Consider the following 15,587-nt stretch of genomic DNA (forward strand, 5'->3'; position numbering starts at 1 on the left):
ATGGTAGCGACTTCATTTTAAAAATAAAAACAACAGTGAAAACAAAAAAAAATCTTCAAAAGTTAGCGCGAAGTAAAACCGATTTTTACAAGAAATAATCAATTTGATTCCTTAAAGACAGTGAAAATGACGCAAACTAAGCCATACTACGCGATTGTGTCCGGTTTATGTGCATCATCGGCGAGTTTCTTCGGAAAATTGAGCTCACTCGGCCAGCAGTTGGCCGAAAATTTTGGCAACAAAGAGGTAAGTAAGCACCCGATGAAAAAAGTATGAGCGTTAATGTATCGGTTAGGGCAATTCCACCCGTCAGAACTTGGTGAAATTTATCGGCCTATCTTGATGTATGTGAAATTCTAAGCCTAAATCGCCAAAGAAATCGTTTTTCTTCGATCGCAGTACGCAGTTGCGGCGAATTGAAAATTCAAATGGAAGTCTCTTATAAAAGTGTGTCACGAAACACTCAAGAAAAAATTTTGAGATTCCTTTTGACGAAATTTATGGAATTGGCTTTTTAACGGTTTCGGGATAATCTCTGGGAAAATTGGGTTTATGTGGATTTACCGGCTACTTGTATTCAGTGTTGGTAAAAACTCAAATTCTCAAATCTCATGGTTGAGTTGTTTCACGCGCGATTCTTGACTCGCCAAACTCACCGCCGAAAAAATCATGCATGAGTTGACTCATGATTTCACTCATTCCTTTATTTCTTGGTGTTCTTAATGTTTACATCGAAGTTTTTAGGATTGTATGATAGAACAAAAGCAAATCTAGCGTACAACAACATTGAATGCCGTTCAAACTGATTTGGATTCGCTTTACAAGCGAACGAGATTTCGGCGCTTGACTCGTGAGTGCGAGATTTTGCATGCGCGTGAGAAAACGATTCAGAATCGCGTGCGAGTTTGCTCACGCAGGAGCGGTTCATGAGTGTGCTTTGAGTATGAGTTTACCAACACTGCTTGTATTCTACCGGTCGCTTCATGGCTTACAAAGTAGCCTTTTTATAAAAAGAGTAACTTTTAAATTAGCTTAAACATTTTTATTGAATACGCTATTCCTCGTTGCCACTAGCTACTCAATGACATTCATTTTTTTGACAATTAAGTTGATTTCAATGTGGAAACGGCTAGTTAAGTAACCTGATGAATACAATTGTATTATACTTAAGTAGCCGGTAAATCCACAATATTTAGATAAATGTATTGGATTTTTAAAGTTATACGAAAGAACACCTTTTTCTAAGTCACTACGATTTTTTTTTCAGATTTTTAGAACTTCATTTTCATACTCAAAGAAATTGCAAGAAATTTTTTCACCTTTTGACAGCTGGGCAACTGTCTGACAGCTCGATCCAGTACAAAATTCGGCGAGGAGTGATTCATCAAATTGCTCACATACAAACTTCAAATTGATTTTTAAATAGGTTCCCGAGCACCAAAGATTCAGAATATTGAATTATATCAACACCCAGTGATGTAATGTAATTACTCTCATCGTGAAGCAATTCGCGAGTGAAAAGTCAACAACGCTTACTCACGATTCCGAGAGTAAATAGTGTAGATTTTATTCGCATCCGTTTGCTTCATGAGTACCCTGATAAAAAGTATCATAAAAATACGATAAATTTTATTGTTACAACCATGGTTACAACACCATTTTTTCGAAAAATATTCACCATTAAACGTATTGACATTTACACGGCACACTCACTATCACCCCTATTGTTCTATACCATTCGGCGAATGGGAAATGGCACTTTTACAATAAAAAATGGTGGTCGTTATGTATCTTAACTATACAATTTTGAGAAAATTTTCATACACTTTTTCGCGAAAAACAATAGAATGTATTGTGTTTTTATGAGACATTTTTAGGGCAATTTTCAAAAGAAAACAATACATCTTAATGTTTTTCATTGTTCATACAATACAAATACAATTAATTAAATGGCGTCAAATGAATCGTTGTTACAATAAAAATACAATAATATTTGTTGTTATTTGTAAGCAGTTTTCGCTTTTGAAAATCCATAGAAATTATATTTCCCGCTAACATTTACATACAGCATTTACGAGCACTAACGGCCGCCAGAATGATATGCACATTTTATGATAAGAATCAAACACTCTGATGTCTGTCTGGTATGTATTGCTTGGCAGCTGTTGATAAAATCTATCATCAATCTTTTCAAATAACTGCCAAATATCACAAGTCAAACCTCAGGTCGTATGATCCATACCATAAATCCAACAATCAATACGAAGCTGGCGAATTTTTTGTGACGCCAGTCGTTCCCCCAGTAAAATCGCCCAATTCTGGTGTTTCTGACGCCACGCTTTTAATGTCAGTTTGCTCCGCCCTTTTCCATCGAAGCAAGACTGAGTCCGCCAATTAAGTTACCATAACAACGAGAAAAAAACTATTGTTTATTTACATATTACGACGAAAAAAAATCCATCGTTCATATTTTTTCGTGTTTTAGGAAATTGACTGCCGCGTGCTTCGATTTTTTTAGTGGGCGTTCAGAGAACCATGAAGGTGAATCCACCACTCACCGGAATTTCCGAGAGGAAATTTCCCTTACCATCAAAGGACTAGACCACGGACCACGTTGGATGAATCCTCGGTCGAACCGTTATCTGTATGATTGATCATCATATAGTAAGGCTCTGCCGTGATCAAATTGGTTAGCGGTGGATCGGGATCATCCTACAGGGATTCACTCCGACACAGGGGGAGCGACACTAGTTTTGCCAAGCCGAAAAAACCCAAAAAAAGTTGAAAAAAGACGAAAAAACCCGGTAAAACCCGCAAAACTTTTGCGGGTTTTAGCGACTTTTTGATCTTTTTTCGGCTTTTTTTGAGGTTTTTTGGCTTGGCAAAACTAGTGTCGCACCTTCTGCTCCGACATTATAATTTCACGGTAAAATAAGAACTGATTGGCACTACTGTTCAATCAATTCGATATAAATTGAATATCATTTGGAAAACAACATTTAATGCCTCTTCAATTTAAAAAAACTTTACTTCATGTCGACAATGCTTTGATTTCAAAATAAAAAGTAGAAGCTTGCTCTGGGTCTAGATCTGATACCGGGACCTTGAGCGTCACGATCTTCTGTCTTATCACTACCCCACTTCACATCTGATAGAAACATGTGAATCAAAGTGAAACAGTTTCTACCACCTGTCAAACTGGTATGCGGGTGATGGTAGAAAAGGTACAGAATGAGCCTCTGCCCGAATTTAAGCTGGGCTGCTTTATCTCACAGAAAATGTTGACGTTTGAGCGGTGCCTTGAGAATACAAGTAGATTTCCCCCTGAAACTTAGCCGAAAGGTTCCGGCTGTCATGAGTTAGATTTTGTTTCTTTCCTTTTACGTAATAAACAAACAAGCGATTCGCTCGTTGTCATGGTCACTAAATTGGTGGACGCAGTTTTGCTTTGATGAAGATGGGCGGAGCAAACTGACATTAGAAGCGTCGCGTTAAGAAAACCAGTATTGAGCGATTTTACTGGGGGAAACATGGGGGAAAAACTGGCGTCACAAATCGAACTGAATTTGTTCCTGACATTTATATCTTACTATTAAGTCTATGATAAATCGTTCACAATTGTGTTCTTTAGGGGTACCCGGATTATTTCATAATCGGATTCTCCGCCCAAAAATTAGTCGAAATCCAAAATTTCATATTTTTTGGAGTCCGGGAAGTATTTTTAAAATGCATTTAAAGTTTGTATGGGGAAAAAATTTTGTTCGGGTCGAACTGTCATTGTATCGATTGAACTGTCATTCTATCCACGAAAATTAAAACGGTTTTGTTAATTTAACCATCAAAACAAAGGTATTGGAGTCCAATAAAATCACGTTATACTCAGAAAAATGAACTCTTTCGATTAGGCTATAGAAAATAGCAATATTTGATTCATTAAACAACCCAATTCATGTGGCTATAAGTATCTGTAAATGCTGGAGAAAAATGTTACCGAGAAATATGAATTCTTCGCCGGGGCCCGTGGCGTAGTTGGTCACACGTTCGCTTCATATGGGGATGGTCATGGGTTTGATTCCCAGCCCCGGCACTTGCAATTTTTCGTCAGTTGCTTTTCCCCCGAGAGCAACTGACACTGACCCTCTTCTGAGCCCCATGGCTCAAACGGACCCGGATACCTGGACATCGGCGAACTGCTACTCATAATGGACCCCCAATCGGACTGGAAAGGAACAACGGCCATCCATCATCATCCTTGTGCTCATCATTCTACTAGGTGTAAAGTAGCAAAAGTGAAAGCAGCAGAAAGGCAACCAGTTCGATAAATATTTGTTAGAAATTGTTTTTAAGTGTAGTTGAGAAATAAACTCTTTTTTAATAAAAAGTCCATGAAAACTTTGCAGGCACTTTTGCAACTAAATAAAAACAACTTAAATTAATTTTTACTGAAAGTAACTTTAAATTATTATAGAACTATTGAAAAACAATCGAATCAATTAGTCACTAATAAAGCTAATGTTCACTTATTGTATGAACTATATGGGCTTGATTTCTATTGTAAAAAGTAACAATATATCTACTATGTGTTTTATTGTGAACAATAAAACCAGTCATGTTGATAATATTTACCATGTAATGAATGGTAATTTTTTATCCGGGAGGGCCTGTAATGTTTTCACGAGATCTCAGCTTATAAATGCCGAGAGTCAGTGTAGCACGCCTTGTTACTAAGCAACCAACCAACTTGTTAGCTAAGTCTCGTTTAAATTTGCACAGCCGAGCTCGGGAAATTAAACTGAGTGTGCAAGCCAACTGGGTTTTAAAATTTTGAAAAATGTATTGATTGTACAATACGAAAGAGCTCCCTTTTCCGAGACACTATGATATTTTTTTCAGATTTTTAGAAATTTATGTTGATACCTAAAACCAGCTTCAAAGGGTCTGTGTCAATTGGCTAATTAAAATTAATTTTTACTTAAATTTAACAGTTCAACACTTAAACTTGACAGTTTTCCTAAGGAAATAATTACACTAGTTTACAAAATAAAATGAAAGTCGTAAACTTCTGTCAACGACCAAAATTTTTGAAGCACAATTTAGCGCTGATTTCGAGACCGACCTTCGAAAAAATTAAAGTAGAACAGTTTTTGAGTTTTAGCTCAATATCGAGTTTTACAACTTTTCAAAATATGTAATTCACTGAAATTCAAATATACTGCGTTTTGTTCAGCCAATTTTAAATCTTTTTCCATAAATTAAAAGCTGAATACAAAACTTTTCATAATATGTAATTCACTGAAATTCAAATATACTGCGTTTTGTTCAGCCAATTTTAAATCTTTTTCCATAAATTAAAAGCTGAATACATCCCGACTGAATGTCCCATGCCGGTTCCGACGGCGATTGAACATGAACGTGGACTAAATTACCGCAAAACCGATTTCAGTGCGCTCTGTGATTACCTTTCTGGATTAGACTGGAGTTGTATCTACGGACGTTTGGATGTCCATGACATAGCGTCGAATTTTTGCAACATCTTTCGCGAATGGTTGAACGAACATGTTCCGGTCAAGCGTAAGCCTGTTTCACCCGCTTGGAGTACACCTCTTCTTCGCCATCTGAAACGACAACGAAACCAATGGCAACGTAGGCTGCGCACCCATCAGTCGTGTTACAATAAATCCAGCTTCAAGCGAGCAAGCGACGAATACAGGAATCTGAATGCTGCACTATACAAGTCTCACGTCCTAAGGGTACAGTTTGGATTACGGCGGAACCCGAAATCTTTTTGGGGCTTTGTCAACAGCAAGAGAAAAAATTCGTCCATTCCCCACAATGTAGTGTACAAAAATATAGAGTCATCAAGTGAGATTGAAGCATGCAACTTTTTCGCGAGGCATTTTGCCTCCGTTTTTCAGTCAGTACCCTCATCTGATATCGATGCTACCCTGGCCGCCTCGAACATTCCGCAAGATGTAATTGACTTGGATGCATTCACAGTTACGCCCGAAATGGTTATTAGTGCATCTAAAAAGCTGAAGAATTCATTCGCTCCTGGGCCAGACGGTATTCCTGCTGTTGTACTCCGTCGCTGTGCAAGTGCCATAGCTGAGCCACTGTCCTTTATCTTCAATCGTTCGTTCGAGCAAGGAGAGTTTCCGTTGAGTTGGAAATTATCCTACATGTTCCCTGTATACAAGTGTGGTGACCGCCGGCATGTTCAAAACTACCGTGGGATTACGAGCCTTTCAGCTGTCTCCAAGCTCTTTGAGATCATTGTGAGTGATCAAATTCTACGTGCAACGAAGGCCCATTTATCAAACGATCAACACGGGTTCATTCCCGGTAGGTCTGTTGCTACCAACTTGTTGGACCTAACAACTACCTGTTTGACGTCCTTCGAAGAAAGTGCGCAAGTGGATGTGATATACACAGACTTGAAAGCAGCGTTCGACAAAATTGATCATAATGTGTTGCTCTGCAAGCTGTCACGACTAGGAGCTTCGAATCGTTTTGTGTCATGGATCTCTTCCTATTTGACTAATAGGTCATTACGCGTAAAGCTTGGATCTAGTGTTTCGCTTCCTTTCATCAGCACGTCCGGCGTACCGCAGGGAAGCAATCTGGGGCCGATACTGTTCGTCATTTTCTTCAATGACGTGGCTTCGTCACTTGGCTACAGGTGCAAACTTATTTACGCTGACGATTTGAAAATCTATGTCGTCGTGCGCTGCTTTGAGGACTGTCTTCAGTTGCAAGCGTTGCTGGACACTTTCGTCAATTGGTGTCGCAAGAACAAACTTGTCATCAGCATTCCCAAATGTCATGTGATGACCTTTCATCGCTCAAAAGAGCCAATTATTTTCGACTACCGCATCGACAATTCTGTCCTCAACAGAGTGGACCAAGTGACAGATCTGGGTGTTATACTGGATGCAAAACTGTCCTTCAACGCCCACTACTCGTCGATCATCTCCAAGGTTAATCGCCAGCTTGGGTTTGTCTCTAGAATAGCCAAAGATTTCACCGACCCATACTGCCTAAAAGCGCTTTATTGTTCCCTCGTACGACCGATCTTGGAGAACGCTTCGGTTGTGTGGGCTCCAAACGATGTAACTTGGAATCTGAGAATTGAGCGGGTTCAAAAACGTTTTATACGGCTTGCTCTCAGAAATTTACCTTGGCGCGACCCAGCGAACTTGCCGCCATACCCTGATAGGTGTCGGTTGCTCGGAATTGAAAGTCTTGGAAGAAGGCGCAAGATACAGCAGGCCAAATTCATCGTCCAGCTTCTCAACGGTGATATTGATTGCCCTCATCTGCTATCTTTGATTGACTTCCGAGCACCAAGTAGGATGTTAAGGCAGCGTCGCTTGATGCAATCACGATTCCATCGATCGAATTACGGCTTCAATCAACCCATCTGTGCGATGATTCGAATGTTTAGTTCTGTAGAGTCCTCGTTTGAATTCGGTATGTCCACAAGTAAATTTGTCAGTAAAATTAGAAGATTAAATTCATTGTAGCTAGTACGTAACATTATTCATTAAGACAATATTGTCAGATGAATTATACTATATAAATAAATAAATAAATAAATAAATAAATAAATAAATAAATACCATTCGATCATCTGAATACAGGTTTTGCGTCAGATTGATGAATTTCAAGATATTGACGAGTTTTAGGGACGATTTGCTTAAATTTCAACAAAATTCTCAAAATATTTCGAAGAAATGTATTTTTTCAATAAGAAAACCCCTATTTAAAAATTCTTTCTCGACATTTATTTGACATATTATGTGTAGGCGAGTTACAGTAAAAGTTTGAAGTGAGCGTCTTTGCTTAAAAATAGAACAAAAATCGATTTCAAATCATCAACCTTGTATGGAAAGTCGAAAAAAATTCCGCTCTACTGTAATTTTTTTCTTTTGCGTTTTCGAACTCAGGGCATGATTCTATTGTCGGGCCGCCACCAAACCGGACTTCGCACAATCAAGTCGCGACGCGACCCAACTCGCGACGTTTTATAATCATGTCAAAAGTAGTGCGCATCCTTCCCGTTGTTGTCAGCAACACAGCGCACTAGATGCGAAACAGTTGCAACACTTGTGGACCAAGAAAATAACAATTTTTGATTGAATGTCGGTCTTGATTCCAACCGGATAGACAATACCTTGGATTCTACACCAAAAATGATCATCAGCTTACCGAGTTCAAAAATGCTGTAAACTAGTGTTATCGAACTGTCAAGTTTAAGTGAAAATTAATTTTAATTTGCCAATTGACACAGACCCAAGGGGAATGACATATCCTTTTGTAACCGGAATATCCGCATTTATCCGTTTCTAACCGTTGCTAACCGTTGCTAAGCGAGCTGCTAAGTGAGCAGCGGTTAGACGCGTTAGAAACGGATAAATGCGGATATTCCGGTTAAAAAAGGATATGTCATTCCCCTTGCACAGACCCAAAGAGATTTTTTAAATCACTTTTTGACAGCTGGGCAACGACTTGACAGGCATGCGTTGACTTTGCGTGCTGCACATGGTGCGGCGTGGTTGCGGTGCGATATCGTTGCGTTCTCGTGTGCAATGTGTGCATCCTCCCGTTTGATTGTGTGTAACCCAGGACCAAGCCCAGGACGCACTTGCGTGGACGCGCCGCCCGTGTGCATCGGCTCTAAAGGGATATCCCTCCTTGTATGTTTGGCCCTGTTTGGCCGTTTTCATAAGGGTCTGCCCAAAACTGTTCCGGTAACCCTAAACATTTCAGCTTGCCATATTTTTAACAGTGGGTAAGTGAAGCGCTCTTTCGGTCCGATTTCTGTCAGTTTTCTTTCGTCCGCAGAAAAAAAACCTTCCTGGCGATGCTCGCGAGTGTTTTTGTGATTGTTTGAAAAGTTGTTGGATTTGTGGTGAAGCGATATTATTCAGCGTTGCTGACGCAAAACGGCCTACCGCCTGCCGCAGTAAATCCGCCTAGAGACGACGAGCACTGTCCGCCGCCGCACCGCCTTCGGAATGGGTCCCACCAAGATGACACCGGAGGACCAGGCCTTCAACATCACGTTCGTGGGCGAGGTGAAGAAGCATCCGTGTTTGTTCGACAGCAACAGCACCGAGTACAAGCAGGCCCAAGTCCAGGACAAGGCATGGAGCGCCCTTTCAGCCAATGTAGGAGAAAGCGTTGATATGTGCAAGAAGCGCTGGCGGAACTTGCGGTGTTGCATGACGCGGTACCTGAAGTCGGTGCGGGACAACATCGACAATTCGTCCAGCCTGCGGCGGAAGCCCTACTACCTGTACAATCACATGCAATTCGTTATTCCGTACTTGAAGATGAAAGACGGCGAAACGGCGACCGCGTACGAATCGGAAGATTCGGTCTGGATCAAGAATCACAACTCGGCGGAAGACTTGATGAAGTCGGAATCGGAGATTGTCGGTGGCGAGGAAGTGGCCGAAGAGGAGGAGGAAGAGGAAGAGCACGAAATTGAGTCCATAGATGTGCAGGATGAGGATCATCAGCAGATTAAGCAGAGCATTATCCAGTCGATCAAGATCCTGCCGATGAATCAGGAGACCCAGGCGCAGGAGACGACCACCACGTACGAAATCATCGAAGCGACGCCCGCCAAACAGCCGCGCATCGAAGCCATTCATCAGGTAAGAGAGGTAAACGAGTAGTTCATGTTCATTCATAAATCATCCGTAGGGGAACTTATGCTATTTTCGACAGCTTTTTATGCGTACCTTGATGCGTACTTACTTACCTTACTGGTCAGAGTAAGGCCTGAGTGGCCTCTGCTGTATATAGTAGCCGTCTTCATTCTCCATTCACCGGTCCATGGCTGTGTCGCCAGTTCCGCACTCTGCGAAGGGTCCATAGATCGTCCTCCACTTGATCGACCCACCTAGCTTGCTGCGCACCACGTCTTCTTGTACCGGTCGGATAACTATCGAGAACCATTTTAATCGGGTTGCTATCCGACATTCTGATAACGTGACCCGCCCACCGTAGCCTCCCGATTTTCGCGGTGTGGACGATGGTTGATTCTCTCAACAGCTGATGTGGCTCGCGATTCATCCGCATAGTGCCAAACATTGCGCGTTTTAGTGCGCAATAACTTCTTGAAAGGCAATATTTTCTAATCTGATATTTTTTACATATGCCCACAATCACTAGCTAGTCATCTAGAAAAAAAATCACTAGGGTAGCGAACCACTTGGACAGCGGCCGATATTTTGGGCACTCTTCGTTATAACGCAGTCAATTCCAAACCAATTGACTTGAAATTTTGTACACGGCTAGATACTATACGTATCTCATCGCGTTCCAAAAAGTGAGTCAATTGGTTGAAAATTGTATGAGTTCTAGCAGAAAAGTGCCCAAAATAGGACTCTTGCCGGGATGGTCCCACTTCCCTATATGAACCAGCAATATGTTTGACGATTTCTTGAAAAGTGCGCAAAGTTAGGCCCAAGGTGCGCAGAGTATGGTGCGTTTACGGTATTTTTATATTTTTATCAATTTGAACAAATAAATCACAATCATTAATCATCCACATTCATTCACATCAAACAAAACCCTCAATACGATATCATTCTAACCCAACACATGCAACCATGCATCAGGTTACTCCGGCGTCCAGCGCGCAGCAATCAACCCACATAATCAAATCCAAGGACGGCAGTTACAAGAACTTCACCTACGCAACGGTAGCCCAATCCCACCCGAGCGGTACCACCATGTACACCTCGACGCCCACAATTACGGGCCAGTATACGCTGCAGCAGCAACAAGCACCCAGCTCTAGTAGCACCAGTACCTCAAACCTGCAGCGCCAGCAAAGTCAATCCTCCCAACAGCAGCAGCAACAAGTCAACGTGACTGGGGCGACCGATGCGGACAATAATTTCTTCAAGAGTCTCATTCCGGACATCCAGTCGATGAACATGCACCAAAAGCGCAAGCTCAAGATCGGCATTCTGCGGTTGATCGACGAGATCCTGAGTACCACGTAGAAAGGTCGCACCTAGAGGGGCGGCTGCTGGTGGTGCGTTTGCTAATTGTGTAATTATCGTCGACATGGCGTAGAGTTAGATTTATTTAAGCTTATCTTGAGGTTATACGTGCTCTGGAAGTAAATTGCAGTTGGCGCCTATTTCATTTTATTTTTCCTGCTGATTAGTTCGGCTAAAATTCTAGTAGAATGTAGAAAAATGGCAATTTCTAACATAAACTATTTTTTTTCTGTATGAAAAAAGAAACATCTCGATCGATTTATATCAACGTGTACAAGTGTAGTTTTAATTGATGTATGGTAAATAAAGTATTGATCTTAACATTATGGACTTCTGAGTTCTATTTCTTCGAAATCCGAGTTGGTTCATAGGTGTGAGTGACGTATCAGGTATCAGAAGGCCGGCTCCAGAGGCACGTTATTCTCCATTTGGGACATTTGTGCCATCGCCAAAATAACAGCCTATTTCATCATCTACCTGAGGGAAAATGAAGGAAAAAGGATTTGGATTGGGATAGGGACAGGTAGGGAAATAGGAAAAATACCCTGGGAGAGGGTACTGACGCACAGCGTACCACAATGGGTTCAGACAGCGCCCTGAAAAGGGCACTGTAATAACACATAAGCGACAGAGAGCCTATAGCTCTTTACCACAGCGGGTTAAGAATATCCTGAAGATTCTGGTTTCTGAAGTCAGTTTTACTTAATAAGTGTTTACCGAATACTCGGAAACGCAGTTGCGCAAAACTGGACAGTTACATATCAAATGATACGAAGTTCCATAGTCGAATTCACAGCTATGGGGCCGTTCATAAACCACGTAGACTTTTTGGGGGGAGGGGGGGTCTAGCCAAAGTCTACGCTCCATACAAATTTTAAAATTTTTGTATGGACGAAAGTCTACGAGGGGGGAGGGGGGGTCTGAGATGGCCAAATTTTGGTCTACGTGGTTTATGAATAGCCCCTATCACATGCAAATGAATCAGCTTGCTGAATATTCGCCATGTGATAGCTGAGTCGGCAGTGGTCAGTCAATGCTTTGACCAGAATGCTGCAATTCTGCTTAGACAGATTAGTTAGATACTTCGCCACTCCTAGAGATGGCTCAGTACAATACAATGCTGTTTGACGACATGACTCCAAACTATTCCAGTATTGTTTGTGCTGAGTGGCAGCCCAGGTGTCAATCTGAAGCTTTACCCAACACTTGGATACCGGAATAGCTGGCTCAGTGCCAATGAAGTCATGTGATGCTCCAGTGCGAGCTAACTCATCAGCCAATTCATTTCCAGCGATGGAAGAATGGCCAGGTACCCATACAAGGTGAACAGCGTTTGCTGAATTCAGCTCCTTGATTTGAGTTCGACAAGCGATATTGTTCGTACAGTTGAAAATCGGAATTTTTGACACGCGAAAATCGCCTAAACCGTGTGTCGGACGTACATCGGACATAGTGCGCTGGATAGAGGACCACGAACGCTGTTCAGCGCACTATATCCGACTTTAGGTTTTCCGTATGGGTTTGGAGAAAATGCGATTGTCGCGTGTGGGGAAACTTCGGGTTTCAACCGCGACGACAATAACTGCCTTCGACCTAGAGTTGGGCGAAGCAAGTGCTTTAATAGCAGCCTGGCTATCTAGAAGTACATTACTTTGCCCATTACGTGCTGCTGAAGTGATGATTGCACTCCGCACATAAAAGCAAAGATTTCGGCCTGAAAAACGGTGCAGTGTCTACCAAGTGAGTTAGACTGATGCACCCTTAGCTCACGAGAATAAACACCAGCACCTGCTCGACCTTCGAGAAGGGAGCCATCAGTGTAACACACGATGCCGTCTAAATTCTTCTCTCCAGTTAACCAGATGTCCACTCTTCCCAGGAAGGGAATTTCGTGGAAAATGTCCTATATGCAAAATTACAAGCAATTGTAAGATCACTTGGAGCAAGAACAATTTTGTCCCAATTCACCAAAAATGAAAACAACGAGGTGTGTGTTGATGTGCGGTTCACAGGAGTTTCCTCTAGTAGACCGAGTACCCGTAACCGGTAAGTGCAAGAAAGTGCTTCTTGTTTGAGATGAATGTGTAGTAAGGCAACGTCACAGAGAAGGCGCTGTCCATAAACCACGTGGTCATGAGGGGGGGGGGGGGGTCCAGCCAATGACCATTTTGTATAGACAAATAAAAAAATTTGTATGGACAAATGACCACGCGGGGGGGGGGGTTGAAAAGTCCCAAAAAAATGACCACGTGGTTTATGGACAGCCCCGAACTTCGAGCGCTGGCGCTGCCGTGGGAGTTGAAGCGAACGCTCCAGACATCGCCATTAAGCACATCCTTTGGAGATGACCTAATTTTGATTGGACCTTTCTCACTTCGCCCATTTGCCACCACACAAGACATCCATAAGCCAATATTGGCCGAACCACAGTTGTGTAAATCCATTTGATATATGTACTTGGGTTTTAGACCCCAAGTTGAACCAAAAGTACACCGGCATTGCCCAAAGGCCTTACAAGCTTTCTTGATTCTGAACTCAATGCGAGGTGTCCAGGAAAGCTTGGAGAATGACTCCAACGTACTTTACCTGTTCAGTCACATCGATTCCTGAATCAAAGAGACGCAAAGGTCGAACGCCATTACGGTTTCGCCTTTCCGTGAAAAGAACAATACTGGAGCTCGATTTGAATAGGTCGTATGTGCTTTTGTCGATATAAAATTCGATCAGTTTATTTTAGTCATTGTAGCAATATGGCAGATATTTTGCAAACTTTTAATGATGGAACAGAAAGCCTGTTTTGTGAGGATTCTGCTGTATGTATCAACTTTGCTCAATTTCAACGGTTTTCGTAATAATAAGCGAATCCAACTGATCGAATTTTTAATCGACAAAAGCACATACGACCTATTCAAATCGAGCTCCAGAATAGATGTTTTACTCGGAAATCCATTTCTGAAGCAAAATAGGATAAATCCCATCTGCCCCAAGAGATTTGAAAGGAGCAAAGCTATTAAGAGCCAACTCAATCGATTGTTACAATACTCCGAGCCAAAGCTAAAGAATCATAAGTACAAGAAAAGACATCAGGTTCATCCGAAGATGTAATATCCACATATCCAGGGAAGTGTGTGATGAATAAGCATTCCGGAACTTCCTCATCAGAGGAAGTCAGATCGCCATTTGGCAAACGAAGTTCGTTCACTCGGAAATAGGAAACCGACTGACTTCACTCAAACTGGAAACATTTGTACAAAGGTTTTTCCAGCCGGATCGTTCAGCAGACCGGAGAGCTTTCCTGTAGGCCTTGCGAGCCGACCTGAAAGCCTCTGAACCAGCCGAACGTCGTCTGTTCCAACTCTTCTACATTGTTGTCCTGAGTTTCGTCAGATCAGAGTTCCACCAAGGGGTTCCTCTTGTGAACTTCACAGACCGTAGAGGGCATGCTTCTTCAAAAGCTTCCATGATGAAGGTCGTTGTAGTATCAACGGCATCATCTAAATCACTTGGAGTGTCAATGGATGGTGAGTATCCAGGGGGGGTCGGAGGTGTTCCAAAATTCACTAATTTTGTGATACCTAATATTTGCATACAATTGCATGCTGATCTTTCAATCTAACTTGAAAGCTCACTCTGTCATTATTCAAGTTGCTATAAAAAGTTTTGTTCTTGACAGATTGGATGAGCAGTTTGAACGTAATATTTTATTTGTAGGCACGAAATATTGCTATTGACTAATTGAGAGATAAAATTTGTGAAAAAATCACATTCTTCTGGGATTCGAACCGACGGCTCCGTATTGGCTAGACCGGCGCTTTAACCAACTAAGCCACAGAACAAGTAACAAAGCCAAACTGACTCCGAAACCACACCGTGAATATTTTTCACAAACCTATCTCTTTCTCGGCATAGATGCCAATCCAAAACACACTCGCGTTTGTGCCAACTAACTACCTACAATGCATGGTATATTTGGTGCGAGCGTAATTTTGTTTTCGACCGCAGATGCTTGTGGAGCCCATGGTAGGCCCGACTTCCACTGATAATTCCTATTTCACGGTTGACGTTGTTGTCTACCGCTAATAAGAAGCCTATGTAGACGAATGCCCTATCATTGAGAAATGAGAATAACTACATTATTTACTCGTATAAGAAATAATCAGCTCTCTATTATGTCATCAACTTTCGATTTCAGCTGGAATTGCTAGCACAAGTGCTCTGCATTGTCATAATGGTCCTCTTGAACGCCTGCGTGTGGCGATTCTTCGTGAAAGCCCTCCACACCAACGGCGGAACACTGGTGGCATCACTGGTCAGTGCTGCCACAAACTACACGGTATCGGTAAGTTTAGCAAAAATGTTTTTATCAATTGGATTATAATACCGACGACATTTAATTTTATACGACGCCCTTGAAGGCCCTTCTCGGATGGCTAATATTCAACGAGAGAACTTCCATCCTCTGGTGGATCGGAACGGCTTTGGTACTGAGCGGTCTGCTACTCATAGTGAACGATGACGAAAGCAGTCGGGTCAAGGAGGAAAAGAAAGAACACTAGTCGATGAAGT

At 41.9% G+C, this 15,587-nt stretch overlaps 2 protein-coding genes across 2 annotated transcripts; both read left to right on the forward strand.

The window, feature by feature from the left end:
* Nucleotides 1–34: 34 nt before the first annotated feature.
* Nucleotides 35–15,585, forward strand: LOC109405803 (transmembrane protein 42). Its single transcript, XM_029857584.2, has 4 exons — nt 35–61; nt 118–246; nt 15,214–15,360; nt 15,437–15,585. The coding sequence occupies exons 2-4, from the start codon at nt 127–129 to the stop codon at nt 15,575–15,577; spliced, it is 408 nt and encodes a 135-aa protein (XP_029713444.1). The 5' UTR covers nt 35–61; nt 118–126; the 3' UTR covers nt 15,578–15,585.
* Nucleotides 8,538–11,342, forward strand: LOC109405799 (probable serine/threonine-protein kinase mps1). Its single transcript, XM_019678858.3, has 2 exons — nt 8,538–9,662; nt 10,632–11,342. Exons 1-2 carry the CDS (start codon nt 9,018–9,020, stop codon nt 11,019–11,021), a joined length of 1,035 nt encoding a protein of 344 aa, XP_019534403.3. The 5' UTR covers nt 8,538–9,017; the 3' UTR covers nt 11,022–11,342.
* Nucleotides 15,586–15,587: the final 2 nt, after the last annotated feature.

The sequence above is a fragment of the Aedes albopictus genome, chromosome 3 (assembly GCF_035046485.1).
Source record: "Aedes albopictus strain Foshan chromosome 3, AalbF5, whole genome shotgun sequence".
Lineage (NCBI taxonomy): Eukaryota > Metazoa > Arthropoda > Insecta > Diptera > Culicidae > Aedes > Aedes albopictus.